Source organism: Lissotriton vulgaris, chromosome 11, assembly GCF_964263255.1.
Source record: "Lissotriton vulgaris chromosome 11, aLisVul1.2, whole genome shotgun sequence".
Taxonomy (NCBI): domain Eukaryota; kingdom Metazoa; phylum Chordata; class Amphibia; order Caudata; family Salamandridae; genus Lissotriton; species Lissotriton vulgaris.
This window is the reverse complement of record NC_141699.1, coordinates 1038448411-1038465998: the sequence shown is the minus strand read 5'-3', so window position 1 is coordinate 1038465998 and position 17588 is coordinate 1038448411. Positions and strand designations below refer to the sequence as shown.

Genomic DNA, 17588 nt, shown 5'->3' with positions numbered 1-17588 from the left:
ATGAGCCCTCTTCTGTTTTAATGAGTCCTCTTCTGTTTCAATTAGCACTCTTCTGTTTCATGAGTCCTCTTCTGTTTCAATGAGTCCTCTTCCGTTTCAATGAGCCCTCTTCTGTTTCAATAAGCCCTCTTCGGTTTCAATGAGCCCTCTTCTGTTTCAGTGAGTCCTCTTCTGTTTCAATGAGCCCTCTTCTGTTTGAATGAGTCCTCTTCTGTTTCAATGAGCCTTCTTCTGTTTGAATGAGCCCTCTTCTGTTTCAATGAGCCCTCTTCTGTTTCAATGAACCCGTCTTTTGTTGCAATGAGCCCTCTTCTATTTTAATGAGCCGTCTTCTGTTTCAATGAGTCCTCTTCTGTTTCAATGAGCCGTCTTCTGTTTCAATGAGCCCTCTTCTGTTTCAATGAGTCCTCTTCTGTTTCAATGAGCCGTCTTCTGTTTCAATGAGCCCTCTTCTGTTTTAATGAGTCCTCTTCTGTTTCAATGAGCCCTCTTCTGTTTCAATGAGCCCTCTTCTGTTTCAATGAGTCCTCTTCTGTTTCAATGAGCCGTCTTCTGTTTCAATGAGTCCTCTTCTGTTTCAATGAGCTGTCTTTTGTTTCAATGAGTCCTCTTCTGTTTCAATGACAGTGGGATTCTCAACATACTACTTGCTGTCCTGTGTTCATTAAACCATTGAAGAAATTAAAGACCACTGTATTGTGGCTTTTTCAAGAAATGTTTGGGAAAATTGTGCCAAATGGAGTATTTCAAAGCACATTGGACATTCCCATTGTTAAATGGTAAGAGCATATAAGCATACATTTATAAAGAGGTTTAGAGGTCTGTCCCAAAGATCATCTGGCTGAAAATGGTGCCAACTAGTGAATTTCTAAAGTTCGTTTAATTGTATGGTATTTATTAGGCCCATTACACAGAATTTGTCTACGCCCGTGCATTTACAGACGTTGATTGTAAAATTGTGCGTTTTAAAGAATACTGCTAGCAACAGTAGTTGAAAGGTGTTTATTAAGATTTAAACATAGTTTGTTTGACTGTGACTAGAGATGCTCCATATTTCCCAGAGAAGTCAGATGTTTAACATTCCCAGTATCAAGCATGTACAGCATTTACAGGCCACTGAATGTTTAATAGGTTCCTTTTCCAGTAGCGGCCAGTGTTTGGGACAAGTGGCAGGGGGAGGCGGGGGCACAGGGGTCGCTGGGGGGCAAAATAAAAAATAATGTACCTGCAGCAGTCCCCATCTTGCTGCTCCTCTTCACTGCAGGAAGGCTAAGGCTCCCATAATGCCCTGTGGCCAATCCTAAAGCTGCTCTGCATGAGAGCAGCTTCTGGAGTGGCCTGAGCACCCTTGATTTCCGCTCCAGGACAGACTGCGAGTCTGTGCGTGCTCCCTCCAACCCAGCTGCGTTGCTGGGTTGGAGAGAGCTTTCAATGCCCTTGGGGGTTTGGCCAGCCTCAGACAGCCAGCCAAACCGTCATGCGCAGTGAAGAGAGTGCACTACCACTCCCTTCAGTGCCTGTCACCCCCAGGCACCACCCTCAAGTCTCGACAGGATTGGAAAGGAAAAATAAACAAGTGTTTAATATCTTTTTTTTCCCTTTCCAAGCGTTATTGAGGGGGAGATGCTCCACCGCCATATCGGAGGAGCCGCCGCTGTCATTTTATTAAAGTGCCCGCGGACTCCATGGGGCCAATTTACAAAGGCAATTTCAGTTGTAAATGTAGTTTATCGCTTGTAGTTACCTTCTGTATGCCTGCCAGATATTTGCACAGGAATTGCTGGCAGATGTAAACCTATATATAGGACGGAAATCTCTTCTACAATTGCAATAATCACAGTCCTAAATCTCACTGAAGGGTTGGGAAGTGAGTGTTTCAAGGCATGTTTTGGTTTGAAAGTTTGGGAATGCCACAAATATATACATTTGTGGCATTCTCGAACTAAGATCCACCCCTTTTCCACCCTTGAAAGGGTAGTAATAATTCTACTCCAACACAGGGCTAAGTATATCTCCTTCAGTGGGGGAAAAGGCAATGAACCATCGTAGGAAGGGCTTTCTCCATGGGGAAAATATTTTCTCTACAGAAAAAATTGAAATTTGTGTTTGCATAGTTGCATAGAGAATCCTATTTTACTAGAGAGAAGTCCTTGGCTAGGGGCAAGTCTCCACAGTAGGGATAGGGGCCTAATACAAAGGTCCCATGATCTTCCCAGGAGTACGTCTGGAAACTGGTGCCTGGCAGAGCTTTCCAGGCATGCTCCTGGAAATGTTTGTGAATAAGGAAAAATTGGAAATGCGGAAGGAGCACTTGCCTTAAACTTTTCAGACTTGTTTGTGAGTAGGCCCCAGTGTCAGTTAGCCATAATGTTTGGAATACTCTGTCACACAAAGCACTGTTTAACGCACTTTTTTCCTTGGTGTGATAACTTCCTCCACCTTTAACATTATACTACCCTAAGGACGCTAACTCACAGGGTGTCAACTGGCACTGATACAACATTTTCGACCAGAGCTGATTTTAGTGTACATTTCAGCTCTGGCAATTCTATATAGTTATATTGATATAGCGCCCAATTACGACTTTTGGTGGTGCGAGGGCGGGCAGCTCACCACTGCTACTGCCCTGCACCGCTAATAGTGGCTGCCGCCCGCCCACCAGATTACAAGTTGTTAGTAGTCTGGCAGGAGGGCAGCATTGCGTCTCCTCCGTGGTGCTGTTTAAAAGGCTCATTGTGAGCCTGATACAGCACAGCCGCTGGACCGCCAGTGCACTGGAAGAAATACACCATCACATGCATTTCTTCCTGTGCTGGAACTTGGGGACCAGAAATACAGTGCCTCCCTGCATGCACCTCCGTGCACAGGGGCAAGAGGGGGCCACCTTTCTTTCCATACCACCAGCCATTTCATGGAGGGAGAACCTCCATGACAGCGCTGGCAGTGAGGAAAGTCTTATAATGCTTGGCGGTGCCTCAGTGCACCACCAAGCATATTTCGGCCCTCAGACTGCCCCGGGACCACCAGGAAACAGCGGTTTCCCGGCGGCATTGCAATGGCGGTCCGACCATAGAAGTCCTAATGAGAAAGTCAGACCGCCAGTGCGTCGATGGCTGGACGGAGGTATTAGACAGGTGAGGGATTACCGATTTTCACTGACTGAATTTAATAAGGAACCGTCCCCCCGGCGCTAGCTCATGTGGCTCGGCAATCAAGAGAAAGTGTTCCAATTTGGTAAATCTTTTGAGGGGTTAATTAACCCTTCTTTTGTCAGCTGACCAGCTTATTTTTGCGGTCAGACATCGTGAAATGATAGGCATACTATATATTACACAATTATCCTAGAGTGTAGTAGGGATCATAATAGGTCCTGATGAGTAAAGCAGCAAGGGACTGCTTACGAAACATGTCGACCAAGTAGGGAGTAATACTTACCCCCAACTTACGACCAAGTAGGGAGTAATACTTACCCCCAACTTACTCTCTCCCCCCTTTTTTAACGTTTTCAGGTAGGAAAAGAAATAAAGTGTATTTTATCCACTAGCCAGGGAATTTTTAATACCTAGTATTTTTTGTTCTATTTTGTAAACTAGCACATTCCCTCCCACTCTCACAACCAACAACACATACAGTCTATCCACATATGATCAAGTGCTCCCAAGTAGTCATAGGTCGAAGCACACCCCGCCCCGTAGAGGGACGGGAAGACCCCTATGATGAAGCATGACACTATGGGATTCATAGTGTGTGAGGGGTATTTTAAAAACACTTAGTGCTTTTCCCATACATTCTTAGGGATTAGCTATCCCACACATCACAAGAAAAAATATTAAAAAATAAAATAGGATAGAATCTCTTTGTTTATACAAAGTCTTACCGGAGGTAGATTCTATCAGAAACCTCTATACTCCCCTTCTTTGCTATTTTGACCCTTTTACATTATGCCTGGGTCACTTGACCTTGCACATCACATAAGCACTTTAGTTCCTGAGATAATTTAATTGAGGAAGACATACACTATCATTGTCTTGACACTTGACGTCCATTGGTGTGTCACAGTATGTATATTGTCAATTGCCAATGCAGATAGCTACATTAAAATATATGTGACAAATGTGCTCTTTGGACTGCCACCACAGATTCAATGTATTGGGAAGCCTTAAACAATTACTTGTAAAACATAACTCAAGACCTTACCTAAATCTAAGGATGACTTTTCTTGAACTCTGGAAGTCTTCCCGGTGTTCTCCACTTCTACTTTGATGAGGTCTATGCTGTCAGCTTTTTTTCTAATAGACGTTCCTTTGGAGCTTTCTCCTCTAGATGCTGTTTCTAACTTCTTTGATTTGTTTTGGGTAAGTATGACAGGTTCGCTTAAATCCAGAAGATCCAGTCCTGGGGATATCACTGTCGGGGGCAGAAAAAGTCAGAACATAGAAATCAATCAAGAGAATAAACCACAGTAACTTGCAATTTCACACAAGACTAAATTATCAATGTCTATTATAAGCAATAAGTAATTCAGAAAAACTTTAGAAATTCACCATGGACCAATCACTTTTCAGTGGGCAACAGATCAAGATTTCTGGTACAATAAAAAATATTTTGACTCAACATTTCATGGTTCCTTGACTGCTTTATTGCCCAGTACTGAACCTGCACTGTGAAAGGGAAATTAAACCAGAGTACAATGGGCATTAGCTACTTCCCAATGTTAGTCACATGCCAGACTGGTCCTGTGATGGACAATTAATTAAGATGAAAAGAGACAGACAGTAAATGTGAATGGGAATACTTGTAGAAAAGTATGCAAATTCACTTAAACATTATCAGACAAGATTACTTTTGAAGGAAAATCCATAAAGCATAGTATTTATAGAATCAAAATTGTCAACAGCTACCAATGCTTTGGGTACTTGTCAGCCTTAATACGTATTTGTTAATATGATAAAACTATGGCCCCATATTATGTGTGACACCTTAAGACATTACTGACTTTATAGTACCTTGCGAGGGCATGTGGAGCCACATGTGTAACGAAATACAATACAAATCACCTAAACAAAACTTTGGTTTGGTACCAGAATATCATTTTCAGAATTGTGGTCCGACTGTATTAAAAAATTGTCATGGGTACCAAAATAAATGTGGCCCCATTAGTGAATTAGGCAGCTAAAAACGTGACCCATGCTTGCAATTGGGGCAGTTTTGTACTGACACCCTGTATAAGTGCTTTGCAAGGTACGGAAGACTGTATAGATTTTATTTTGTTGTAAAACATTTTTTATTAAGAAAAGAAAACAAACATCAGCAATAGCATGACAATACAGAAGGAGCAGCTTGATAGGTATCAGTGGTACAGCACGCAATATCACAAAATACAATCATGTATGGTGGAAGGTCTAGGGCGACGGGGGTTCATCCCATGCAGGGGTCAGAGGGAACTGACAAATATCTCCATAATAGGAATTCCACAGGACCCACACAAAGACTGTATAGATTGAGCTTGCTTCAGGCATTGTCTGTTTTCATATCAGAGAATTCAGGAGTCAAAACCAGCTAACAGCAGAGCAAAGAGGTCATACACTAACCCGTCAGATCAGCCCATCAGGTATTGCCTTTTAGTCCTATAGGATAGTCTCAACCTGATCAGAATACGGTCTGACACAAATTTTTTGTCTTAAATATCGACACAATATTTATTTGAGGCGAAATTTCCGTATAAGATATTCTGACACACAATCAGGAGGACTCGGGGGAATGCCAGGGAGCGATATGTGACTATCAGGGGAGTAGCATACTGAGTGCAAGAATCAACTTAAAATTTACCATTAAGCTAGTTTGGGCATGGAGTGTGCAAAATTAACTTAATTCCCTCTAGCGCTATTACGTGCGACAAAATTCAGCATAATTATGGGATATGCTATATTTTAGAATGAAGATACAGAGGGAACACATTTCACGCTAAACAAATTCAGTGTAAAACACAATTGCAGCGAACAACTGCTGTTCGTGTTCCAGTTGTTTGTCTTGTTCTCCTCTCCTGCAGCAAAGTAATTACACAACTCGCATAATGGTGTGATATTGGGTATGTTGCATAACAAGCGCAAAATAATACTCACAAAATTACACAAACTATGCCGGTGCAATTTTAATTTTGCCATGGGTAAGGCTGGATCTGAAAATGGCAGCAGTAAACAGAATGAAAGGAGGAAAAGTGGCATGACACAAATTTGTGTAGATTTGTATTGCATTTTATCTATTTATTTTTTTAACAACCACTTCAGTACACTGGTGGACTTTCAGCAGCAAAAGGGTGTTACACGTGGACACATGTTCTAAGGACTGGTCGCAAATTGCAACCAGCATTTTTGCAACCAGTCAGTGTGGCAATTGAAGAACAGACCAATGCACTAATAGGTTGGTTCGCAATTCGACCTGGCTTATGAATATTAATGAGGAAGGTGGCAAATTGTGATCCACAAGGAATCACAGCCATCACAGGGATGCTGGTTTTCTGAAGTCAGCATACCAATATATCTGTGATTGCTTTTAAGTAAAACAAAAACTGAATGGGCCTAAAAAAAATGGTAAATGTACCTCCTTTTGAAAATATTTTTGCCCTTGGGGACACCTTCCCATTTGTGAAACCACCTTCTTTGAGGTGGTGGTAAAATATTCATGTTTTGCGACTGGAATTTGGTTGCAAAACATTAACACATACCACTGCAATTCGGTATATAGGAGAAAAAAAAACTAAACACGCCCCTTCCAAATACCAAATAAGTATTGGGTTGCACTTTGTGTTTTGCACATTACAAAAGGCATTTTTGCAATTGCAGCCCATGAAATCTGTGAATCGGGCTGTTTGCGAAAGCAAAAAGTCTTCGTCCATCTGCCCACGATTTGTTGTAATTATATCATAGCGAAATGTGGGTAGCTTTTCCGTTGATTTTTCTTTGTGAACATAACACTGTTTTCCAGTATATGCCTTCAGGCTCAGTCGGCAAAGTGATTTGCTCAGCTACTTGCACAATTTAACAACCATCCCACGCGTCATTTAACAAGGCGGCCCATCATTGCAGACATGTAAGCCTCGTTCGATACAGGTGAATGTACTATATTTACAGTACTAAATCTCACTTGATATGCATACCAAGGCATATGACTTAATCCTATGGCGTTTTGTTTCATAAAGCTTGACAAATTAATCATGTCTTACTTTTTTACGTTTTTGGTTGACTTCTGTAGTTTTTTAAATCATGTTTTCTTCTAATTCTAGCATTAATGCAGTGGAAACACGTCCCATCTGGTGTGAAGTCGATGCATCTATTTTTGTAGCTAGGACTTGGGGTATCACTGGATTTAAATACTCTAACATTCTCAATTATTTTTTTCCTTAAATCAAATTAAATTTTTCTGATTGGGTGAATGTTTTGTTTACTCTTGTTTCAAACCATAATGGTTAAAGGTTGGATTACTTGTTTTATGGGCAAACTGCTTTATAGGATTGATACTATATTTCTTTCACTGCAGGTAAATTCTATCTGTTTATCGAAGGTGTTATTGACAAACAATAATACAAAGTGTTATTGAACACAAAAGGAGATCCTAAACCTCTCAGTATAACAAAGATAGGAGGCGGGTTGTAAACTTGCCCACCTTTTGCTGACAGCTGTTCTGAACCCTGCTGCAAACAGAGATCTTTAGAGATTTGGGGGGGGAGTTCAGTTTCTCTGTACAAATTGACCACTCTTGCAGGTGCCGTGTTGTTTTCTGGTGTTGCTTCCAGCAGCTCTTCTGGAATTCCTCAGAGATCTCAGATGGGTTGCAGCCATTTTCCTGTTGAAAGGCTGCCTCCCTGCCTAACAATATCTATTGACCAGTATGTTTGCCATGATTGTAGTTCGCAAGGTATCACTGAATAAAAGATGTATGTTTATTTACGTTGTGCTTTATGCTTGGTTCCTGATTTTGAGGTGCATATTATGTACCTATCCGGATTTCGGGGTGGTTTGATCTTTTGAACCCTATTTTCTATTATTTTCTATTACTCCCTGTTATTAAATTCTATTTTTCGCTGTTATTTTATAGCATCCTTCGCCAGGTTTTATATACGTATTTGACCTTCTTGTTAAATGTGTACAAAGTGCTTAAGTGAAAGAACTTCAGATATCCAAAGGTAAATAAATGATTAAAAAAAAAAATACTGGATTAAGTCAGAAATCCTTCTAAAATGGAGAGGAGTTTAAGAACAAATGTATTTACTAAACTGGTACCCATGAGATATGGCAAATTTCGTGCCGTTTTACAGTGTTTCAGAAAAACTAGGCAATTTAATTTTGTACTTCCTGCTTGATCTGAAGAAATATTTGTATTAGGCCAAAAATGTTGCATACTGATTTTCTCTTCAAAGCTCCCATGTATACATATTGACTTGCCCGGGAGGTCAAGTTCCTGCCATTTTTCTTTCATAAACTGTTTTGATGAAAGTTTTATAACTGGCCGATTGTCAATTGATGAGATTAAGAAAACAGACCTACTCATGTTTTATGTACACATGCAGCAAACACATATTCTCCAAAAAGTGCAGGTGAACAGAGCTTCAGTGCACGTACTTTTAAAGAGGAAGTCTTAAAATACCTTGCCTAAAATTTTAGAAGTCATTCCAATTTTTGAGGAGTCTACATATTTTCCATGTTTAAGATAATGGGAGAAAATTACTTTAATGACACCTAATGCAAGTCAGTACTTAGGTGAGCTGGCAGACTGAATTACTTCTGAACAGGGCTTTACATGGAAATATAGTAGTTGTAAAAAATGAAATTGGAGTTAGAAATTCGTTAACAAAATGAAAATTGCCTTAGACATTAATGTGAAAACATACTATATATATTCACACAATATTTCATAAAAATGTTAAAAAACAGTAGTTTAAGATAACATTGACTTTGCGGCCCTATACAGCGTTCAAAATAAGGTTGTAATTTGTGTTTTTACCGTAAAATCAAAGACGTCAAATAAAAGCATGCACATAAAAAACAGTTCAACCCCATCATTCCCCTGCTGTCCCACTAACTCACCTTGGAGCCGGATTACCCTGCTTATTCAATATACCTACATCAGGATATTATTTTACCATTTTAGGCCTCTGCCACTGGGCGTAAAGCAGATATCTTGATATTGTAAAAACAAGCCACCTTGTTGTGTTGGACCTAAATATGATTAAAGCATCAGAGGGGCGTGAAAAAGAAAGCAGTCGGCAAGCCGGTATAATCCAAGTTTTTCTTAAATTTGCATAGGCGGGACAGAAGAAAATAAAATGTTCTATAGTCTCTGGGGTAGAGCGACAAGACGGACACAAAGTGTATACAGTAACATTTGCCCAACTGTTTTTCATTGCATTCAGTGGAAGAACCCCAATCCTAAATTGAATATAAAGTGCACGTGCCTGGGGGGGTTCAACATCATTTATATACAAATCCAACTTAAAACAGATTTTGACATTTAAAAAAGTGGAGGTTAAAGTGCTATGTTCCCTAACGTCAGTGCAAAGAGAATCAAAAAATCCCAATACCTTTTTCTTTTAGCAGGTGTACCATTATTTTTGCAATGGACTGCAGATCCTCCCACATTATTTCCAGGCCCAGTCTGAAAAGCCACTCCTTAACCTTGTTAAACCAGAGCAGTCACCCTGTATGTCTTTGAAGAATTTATATTTCCTCCACTGCCTCTTTTACAGGAATCGGGATTCTACTGGCTCAGAGTCTTACCCAAGACATTAGCACCTTAAGGACAGCAAATGGGTAATAGGCTTTAGACCAAGGTCAAGGCGTAGGGGTGATAGGGGCATGTTCATTGGGAGGTTCAGGATTACCCTTAAGAATGTATTTTCTGCAACCTCTAGCTGTTTCAAATGCTCCAGCCCCCACCGTTCTGCCCCATAGAGGGCGCACCTAAGCCTTTAGTCCAATGTATGTCTGGGATAGGGGAAATTGGGCAGTCTGCATGCTGGCGTGTCAGTACGCTCTTCTGGATTTGGGGAGTCCATGCTAATAAGTCACTGATTCTGACTCCTAGGTAGTCGAAGGTCTTGACCTGCTCTGAAAATTGGGTACCCATCCTCACTTTCCCCTTGGTGGATTTATAGGGATTAAAAACCATAAACTTTGTTTTTGAACAGCTTATTTCAAGGCTCCAGTCTTTAAATGCTTCAGCGTACTTGGATAGCACTTTCTGGATGCCCGTTGGAGTTTTGGAAATTTGCAGCGTATCCTCTGCAAATAGCAAAGAGGGTATAAGGTTACCAGCTAATCTTGGCGGGTCACCTGCACCGTCATAAAGCTCGCTTATAAGCCCGTTCATATACAAGGTGAACAGGGTTGGGACAAGCACACAACCATGGTGCACCCCCTTGGAGACTGATATGTTATTGGTAAGACTACCATCAGAGTTCCACCTGACTTTGGCGTAGTTATCTTGGTGTAAGAGAACCAATAGTTGAAGCAAGTCACAGGGGAGGCTTAAGTCCCTGAGAGCAGCCCAGAGTCTAGTACGATCTATGGAATCAAATGACGCCTTTAGGTCGCCAAATACGACATACAAATGGCCACTCCTGATCTTCACTTCTTTCCAGATGAGCAAAAGAAATTGGAACACCTGGTCTAAGGGGCTCGTGAAAGCCCTGAAACCTGCCTGCAGATGATAGAGAATGTTGCTTTCCTCTATCCAGCTTTGAAGATGTGACAGGATTATTTTGCTGAAAACCTTCTGAGAAACATCTATGAGACTTATTGACTTGCAGGTTGAGGGGTCCCCTTCATTTCCTTTTTTGAATATGGGAATTATTTCCGCACCTTTCCAGTTCGAAGGGATATTCCCCCTCATAAGATGGCATTGAAAACTATTTGAAGCAATGATCCCAAGATATTGGGCTCTGCTTTAAACAGGTCTCCTGTGAGTCTCTCCAGCCCAGGAGCTTTCCCAGTCTGGAGTAAACTAATTGCTGTTACAGTTTCCTCTAAGAAAAAAACTAACCGCACCTTCCTGTACAGGTGCTGAGTTACATTCCCTAACTGCTACTGCTGCCTCCCCCTCGGGCTCAAAGGCAGAACCAGTATAACGTTTCTGGAAGTACTCTTCCCAGACATGTGATTGTATATAGAAGTCATCTTCACTAACCTGCTTGATTGACCCTTTTAACAGAAGTTGTCAGAAAAGCTGACAATCCTTCAGTTTTGAAGCTTCATCTAGTGTACGCTAGTTCTCAGCCTCCCAACTCCTTTATGCCACATCCTGTGCCATCTTATACATCCTCCTTCTACTTTCGATGTCATTTTGTGTCCCTTTCTTTACTGCCACTGTTAGATCATTCCTATCTATTCTACATTCCTCATTATGCCATGGGGCGATATTACGTTTAGGCATGTTAGAGTTTCACTGTGTGCTAAAATAGGGTTTTATACTATTTGTTAATTTTTGAAAGCTAGACACAATAACATCAATACTTATGTCAGGATCCCTCAGTACGTGAGGATCTCAGCCACCTCTTTATATATCTTGGGGAGCAATTTTATATCAGCCATGACCTGGAGCCATTTGACTCTCCTGTTGTTATTAGTAGTAACAACAGGAGCCATTGCTTGATGAGTTTGGCTATACAATCTCAGACAGGATTTAGAGCAAACAACAGTACAGAGGCAACACTGCTGGCAGTGTCAGACAATATTAGACTCTGCACTGACCTAGGAGGGGCAGTTGCTCTGATATTGCTGGACCTGTCAGCAGCGTTCGACACGGTCTCTCATGACAGCCTGATGGAAATTCTCTATGAAAAAGGAATTTACTCCAATGCATTGAGCTGGCTACGTTAATTTTTAAGTAATCGGACACAATCAGACATCGGACACGGAAATGGCAGCGCAACCTAGAACTGAGCCAAAAAGGAGAAGAGTTGAAGGGAGGTATAGATCGGCCGCCCTGAAGAAGTCGCATCAGAACAAGAAGGACTTTAATAAGCTTCAGAAACTAGTGAGCAAGATAGCAGAAGCCACTATTAATACCATACAGACGATTGATAAAATTGGAGAGATGACGGTGAACATTCATTCTAAAGTCACGGATATCCAAAACCTTGCTCATTCTTCACATAGAGAGCGTACCGAGGCGAACTTGCGTTTAAAACAAAGAGACAACAGACCAGACAGGACTAAACCTCTATCGAAAGAGGAAACGCTGGCCTTAATCCGAACATATGATCGACCGGACCACATTGAAGGGGAGAGAATCAGAACATTACCACCTGATGCTAACAGAACTTCGAGAAAAAACAATAGAACATCCAACCCCCACAACTTACAACATATACAGCTTACTCCAAACGAAGCCGAAAATGTGAACATTAGTACAATAGGAAAACATCTGACCTGTCTACTACTCAACTGTCGATCAGCAACCAAACATGCATCGGACATAGCGAACCTCATCCTCAACAAGGACATTGACCTGGCAATCCTTACAGAAACATGGCTTACGGAATCTTCAGCCCCAATCATGGATCTGCTAGTACCACCGCAATTCAACATTTTGAGACTTGATAGACCTATAAAGCTAGGGGGAGGGATAGCCTGTATTCATCGATCTGACATAGAGGTTAAACAAATTCAGGCCGACCCGCTTGAATCCTGTGAGTATCTTGGTCTTAACATAAGATCAACCAACATTCACCAATGCAACTTGCATACATTCTACCACCCTCCAGGAGATAATGAAAAGTTTATAGTAGAGTTAATGGAGATCATAACAGCCAACTCTAACAACACTGCCAATAACATATTTCTAGGCGACTTCAACCTTCACTGGGAGAACTGCAATGACAAACTGGTCAACATGCTGAAAGGCTTCCTCACTGAACTAAACCTCACTCAAGCGTGCACACTACCCACACACTCTAAAGGATTGACGTTAGACTGGATTATCTCAAGAAACAATGCTGCAACAATTCACTCCATAACACCTTGTGACTGGTCTGATCATCATGCCATAACTTTCATGATACCCACATTGAGAAAAGGTAGGACCAGGCAACCTTTCAAAGCCAAAAAGTGGACCCGGGACACAAAAGAAGCAAATATGGAATTTCTGGTCGAAAGCTGCGAAAGAGACTTAAAGCCACCCAACAACCTGGAAAAAGTTAACGAGCTAACGGATCACTACATAGCAGCTGTTGAAGATATCGTTAATAACACCATGCCATTAAAATTGAAAAGAATCTCAGAGAAGACAAAAAACCCATGGTTTAATGAAGCACTAAATGAAGAGAGACGCAAATTGAGAACGGCCGAAAGAAAATGGAGGCAACACCCATCATCTCCTGAACTGGAAGCCCTCAGGAAAATAAGGAACCAATATAATAAAAAGATCATCAACTCAAAAAAGGAATTCATAAGAGCAGAACTGGATAATGCCAAAAACAGGCCACGCAAACTATTCGAAATCCTAAAGGAGCAATCAAACAAACTAGCCAAATCAGTGCTAGAAAATTCAAAAACACCTTTAAACTGTGATGAATTCTCTACATTTTTCACGGAAAAGGCCAAAACACTCGAAGTAGATCTTAGAAACTCGGCGTTGAACCTTCCCAACGGACCTCCTCTTACTAACGATGCTGACTCTACAACGGATTGCGCAACGGATTGCATCATCGCAAAAAACAAGGCGAGCTGGGAATCATTCGAACTATATGACCAACACACGATTGCTAAGATGCTCGCAGGAATCAAACCTAACAACCACTACCAAGACCCTCTGCCTGCAAAATGCGTAAAAGAAATCAATCACATCCTGATCCCAATATGGACTGAAATAATAAATGCGTCACTCTCACAAGGGACCCTACCCGACTGCCTAAAAACAGGTCAAGTCGTTCCCATAATCAAAAAACCCACAGCGGATCCATCAGATCCAAATAATTTTCGCCCAGTGACTAACATCCCTCTATTGGCCAAGCTGACTGAGAAATGTGTGCAGAACCAACTGAGCCAACACATCACCAAATTCTCCTTGCTTGACGAATGTCAATCGGGATTCAGAGCAGGGCACAGCACGGAAACAGCGATTCTCCATATTATTGATGACGCGCTGCAGGCCCTTGACCAAAATCAAGCATGCTTACTGATTCTCCTAGACCTATCATCGGCGTTTGATACGGTAAATCATGAGGCATTACTGGCCAGGCTACGGGACTGGATGGGACTATCGGGAATGGTGCTGAATTGGTTCGAGTCCTTTTTACAGAACAGAACGCAACGCTTCCTGGTCAACCAATCTACTTCACTTCCTTGCCCTATCTCAATTGGAGTCCCTCAAGGTTCGACATTATCCCCTGATCTGTTTAACCTATACGTCGAACGACTCACAGAAATTCTCCAAAAATCGCTAATATCCTATCACATGTATGCTGACGACACGCAAATATACTTAAAGATCGCATCCCTAAAAGATTTGGAATTAATGAATGAGACTCTAAAAATGGCACTCCAATGGTTAACCACAAACCACCTGAAGCTGAATGCACATAAAACAGAGTTCTTACTAATTTCTCCACCAAGGAGCCATACAGAAATAAAAGAGTGGACGGAAGTCGTGACTGCGCTTAACTGCACCCCAACCCTTGTCAACTCAGCTAAATCTCTAGGAATCACCCTAGACGAGAATCTTGACATGAAAGCCCACATTAATTCAATGGCGAAAAGCGCCCGCTTTCACTTGAACTACTTAAGAAAACTGAAACCATACATCACAGAATCTGACCTCAAAGTGGCAATCCAATCTTTAGTTATCTCAAGGATTGAATATGGTTGCACTACCTTGGCTGGATTACCAAAAACGTCCATAGCACCACTGAAAGCCTGCCTTAACGCTGCAGCAAGACTTATCACCGGAACCAGGAAATATGATCACATATCCCCGCACCTGAAAGTATTAAACTGGCTACCGTATGAAGCAAGAATCCAAATGAAGATAGCATGCATCACACACAAAGCACTACATGAGAACACCCCAAGTTATCTAGCCAAGAAAATTCAGCTGTCCGGTGGCAACAGACCAGCTAGGAGTGCTAAGGAGTTGCTGCTACGGCCAGCCTTCTTCCGAAAGAAAAAAACCTATGACAGAGCGTTCTCAGGAGCCGCCCCCAGAATTTGGAACTCACTCCCTCCTAACATCAGGAAGATCCAGAATCTGGTAACATTCAAGCGGGAAGTGAAGAGCCTGCTGATGAATAGATACATTACCTAGAGCATTGCTCTGGGTTCGGATTTACTACTGCTTGTACTGATCATGTACTCCATTAGGAAGGGAGGCATAGGCAATTCTTTATTGGAATACATATCCTATGATCCGAGGATATGAGATCAACCGAAAGGCCATTAGTAATGGCTACTTTGATTGAACAGGAGAACAGCTTTAATGAACATATACCTAGCTACCTCATATCTGTTATATATACATGCGTTTGTTAGGAGTTTGTCATATCTGTTATATTTACATGCTTTTGTTAGTAATTTTGTCATAGCTTATTTATGCACGCTAACGTTCACAGGTGTTACGATTTAATATTTATCATCTACCTCACAGCGGTTGCTCGCTAACTGTTTATATATATGTTAACACTTTTTCCCTCTCTCATGTTAAGCGCTCTGATACCCACGGGTCTTGTTCGCGCTATATAAAACTCTAAAATAAAATAAAATAAAATAATAAAATAAATCAGTACATCTCTGTCAATTCCAATCCAAACCTAGCCCCATTGGCTGTGGTGTCCCGCAGGGAGCCTCACTAAGCCCCACCCTATTTAACGTCTTTATTTCATCAGTGGCTAAAATTGGTAGGAAGTGGGGCATTGGTATTTGCTCCTATGCGGATGACACGCAACTGATGGTGGCCCTGGATGAAAAACCAGAGATTACCAAATCAAAGTTGCACAATTGTCTTACAGAAATGGCCCAATGGATGCACACGCACTGCTTAAAGTTGAAAGCAGGAAAATCCGAAATCCTATTGTTTGGCGGCGCCAAACTAGTGTGGGATGCTACCTGGTGGCCACTATCTATTGGTAATGCGCCAATTCCAAAACAACATGCTAAGAATCTGGGCATCATTTTTGATGACGCCCTGACCATGAAGGAACATGTGCGGTCCCTTTGTGGCAAAGGTTTTGCTATCCTGAAACTTCTGGCGAGACTTTTTCCCTGGATACCACTGGACTACAGAAGATCTGTTAGGCAAGCCCTGCTGGTTAGTCTGTTAGACTATGGGAATGCACTATTCGTAGGCATGAATGAACATCTATTTACACGATTACAGGTGCTGCAAATTGCCGCTGCGAAACTTGTCTGCAATAAGGGGAAGCTTGATTCTGCCTCAATGTGTTTGAAGAAATTACATTGGTTGCCTATGCGCCAAAGAGCAGCATTTAAATTACTTAGTCACACTCACAAAGCTCTGCACAAAACAAGCTCTAGAATACTTCAGGAGAAGGCTGAGTTCTATGTACCAACAAGGAGGCTGCGGTCACTTCAACTAGCCTTTGCCAGAACTAGGCGAAAAAAAAACAATTAGGACAGGAGGTCGTTCATTTTCCTATTTAGCAGCCAAGAAGTAGAATGAGCTACCCCAGGACCTACGACTCACCTCTAACTACATTCAGTTCCAGAAAAAATTAAAAACACATCTATTCCCTAAATATTAAGTTACAGCCTGCAGACTTACCAGGATATTTGCTCAGCGCCTTGATATCCCTCGGGAGAAGTGTAGTGCTTTACAAATAAATAAATAAATAAATATAGGGCGGCTAAGTAGCCTCACAAAGAGAGCATTATGATCGCTTTCCTCACGGTTGGGGCCAGAGATCAAGATCCACCATGATATAGTCGATCCTGCTTCTGACATTCCCCCTTTTAAACGTAAACTTTGCTTCCTCATCAGAGGGTGTCCGCCCGTTACATGCGCACACCCCATAGGCTACAGTAAAAGTTAATACTTGCTGCCCGACCTTGGTACATCTTTTAATGGCAGGCATCTGGAGCTTATTTACACCCCTAGCAGCACATTATCACTGACACATCCCTAGCAGCATAAACTGGTGACGTTCAACTACCCACTGACTAGTACTCCTCGGAGTCCAGTGTCTCAAACTCTGTAAGGCAGTGTTTAACTCTGCTCTGAGGCCAGCTGTGGGCACTGGCGCCAAACCCTAAGGCTGCATAGTCTGGAATCTACCTCATTCCTCTTCAATCGATTACCAGACGCTCCCTGCTCCCTATCACTCTGGCAGGTACCTGCTTTCTCCATTTGTGATGTTTGTTTCGTCTATCTCGTTCTCCTTCTTTCTGCTTTGTTGGGTCGATTCACAAAGGGTCTCGGAACTCGTGGCGGAGGCCACGAAGTCTTGGTGATGGGCCCTTGTATTTGTGGCGGACTTCTGCAATTGGTCAAGAGTGCGGGCCCCCGCCATAATTGTGGAGCCTCTGCCACGAGTGAAGAGACCCTTTGTGAATCGGGCCCTGTGTGTTTTCCCTCTCTTTCTC

At 41.9% G+C, this 17588-nt stretch overlaps 1 protein-coding gene across 1 annotated transcript in view; it reads right to left on the bottom strand.

Annotated features, from left to right (window-relative positions):
- Positions 1-17588, bottom strand: part of PEX5L (peroxisomal biogenesis factor 5 like) — a 697369-nt gene that overhangs the window by 174382 nt on the left and 505399 nt on the right. Inside the window, exon 3 of the mRNA XM_086944935.1 lies at positions 4198-4407. Within this exon, the coding sequence (XP_086801061.1) occupies positions 4198-4407 (210 nt within the window). The remainder of the gene's footprint in view (positions 1-4197; positions 4408-17588) is intronic.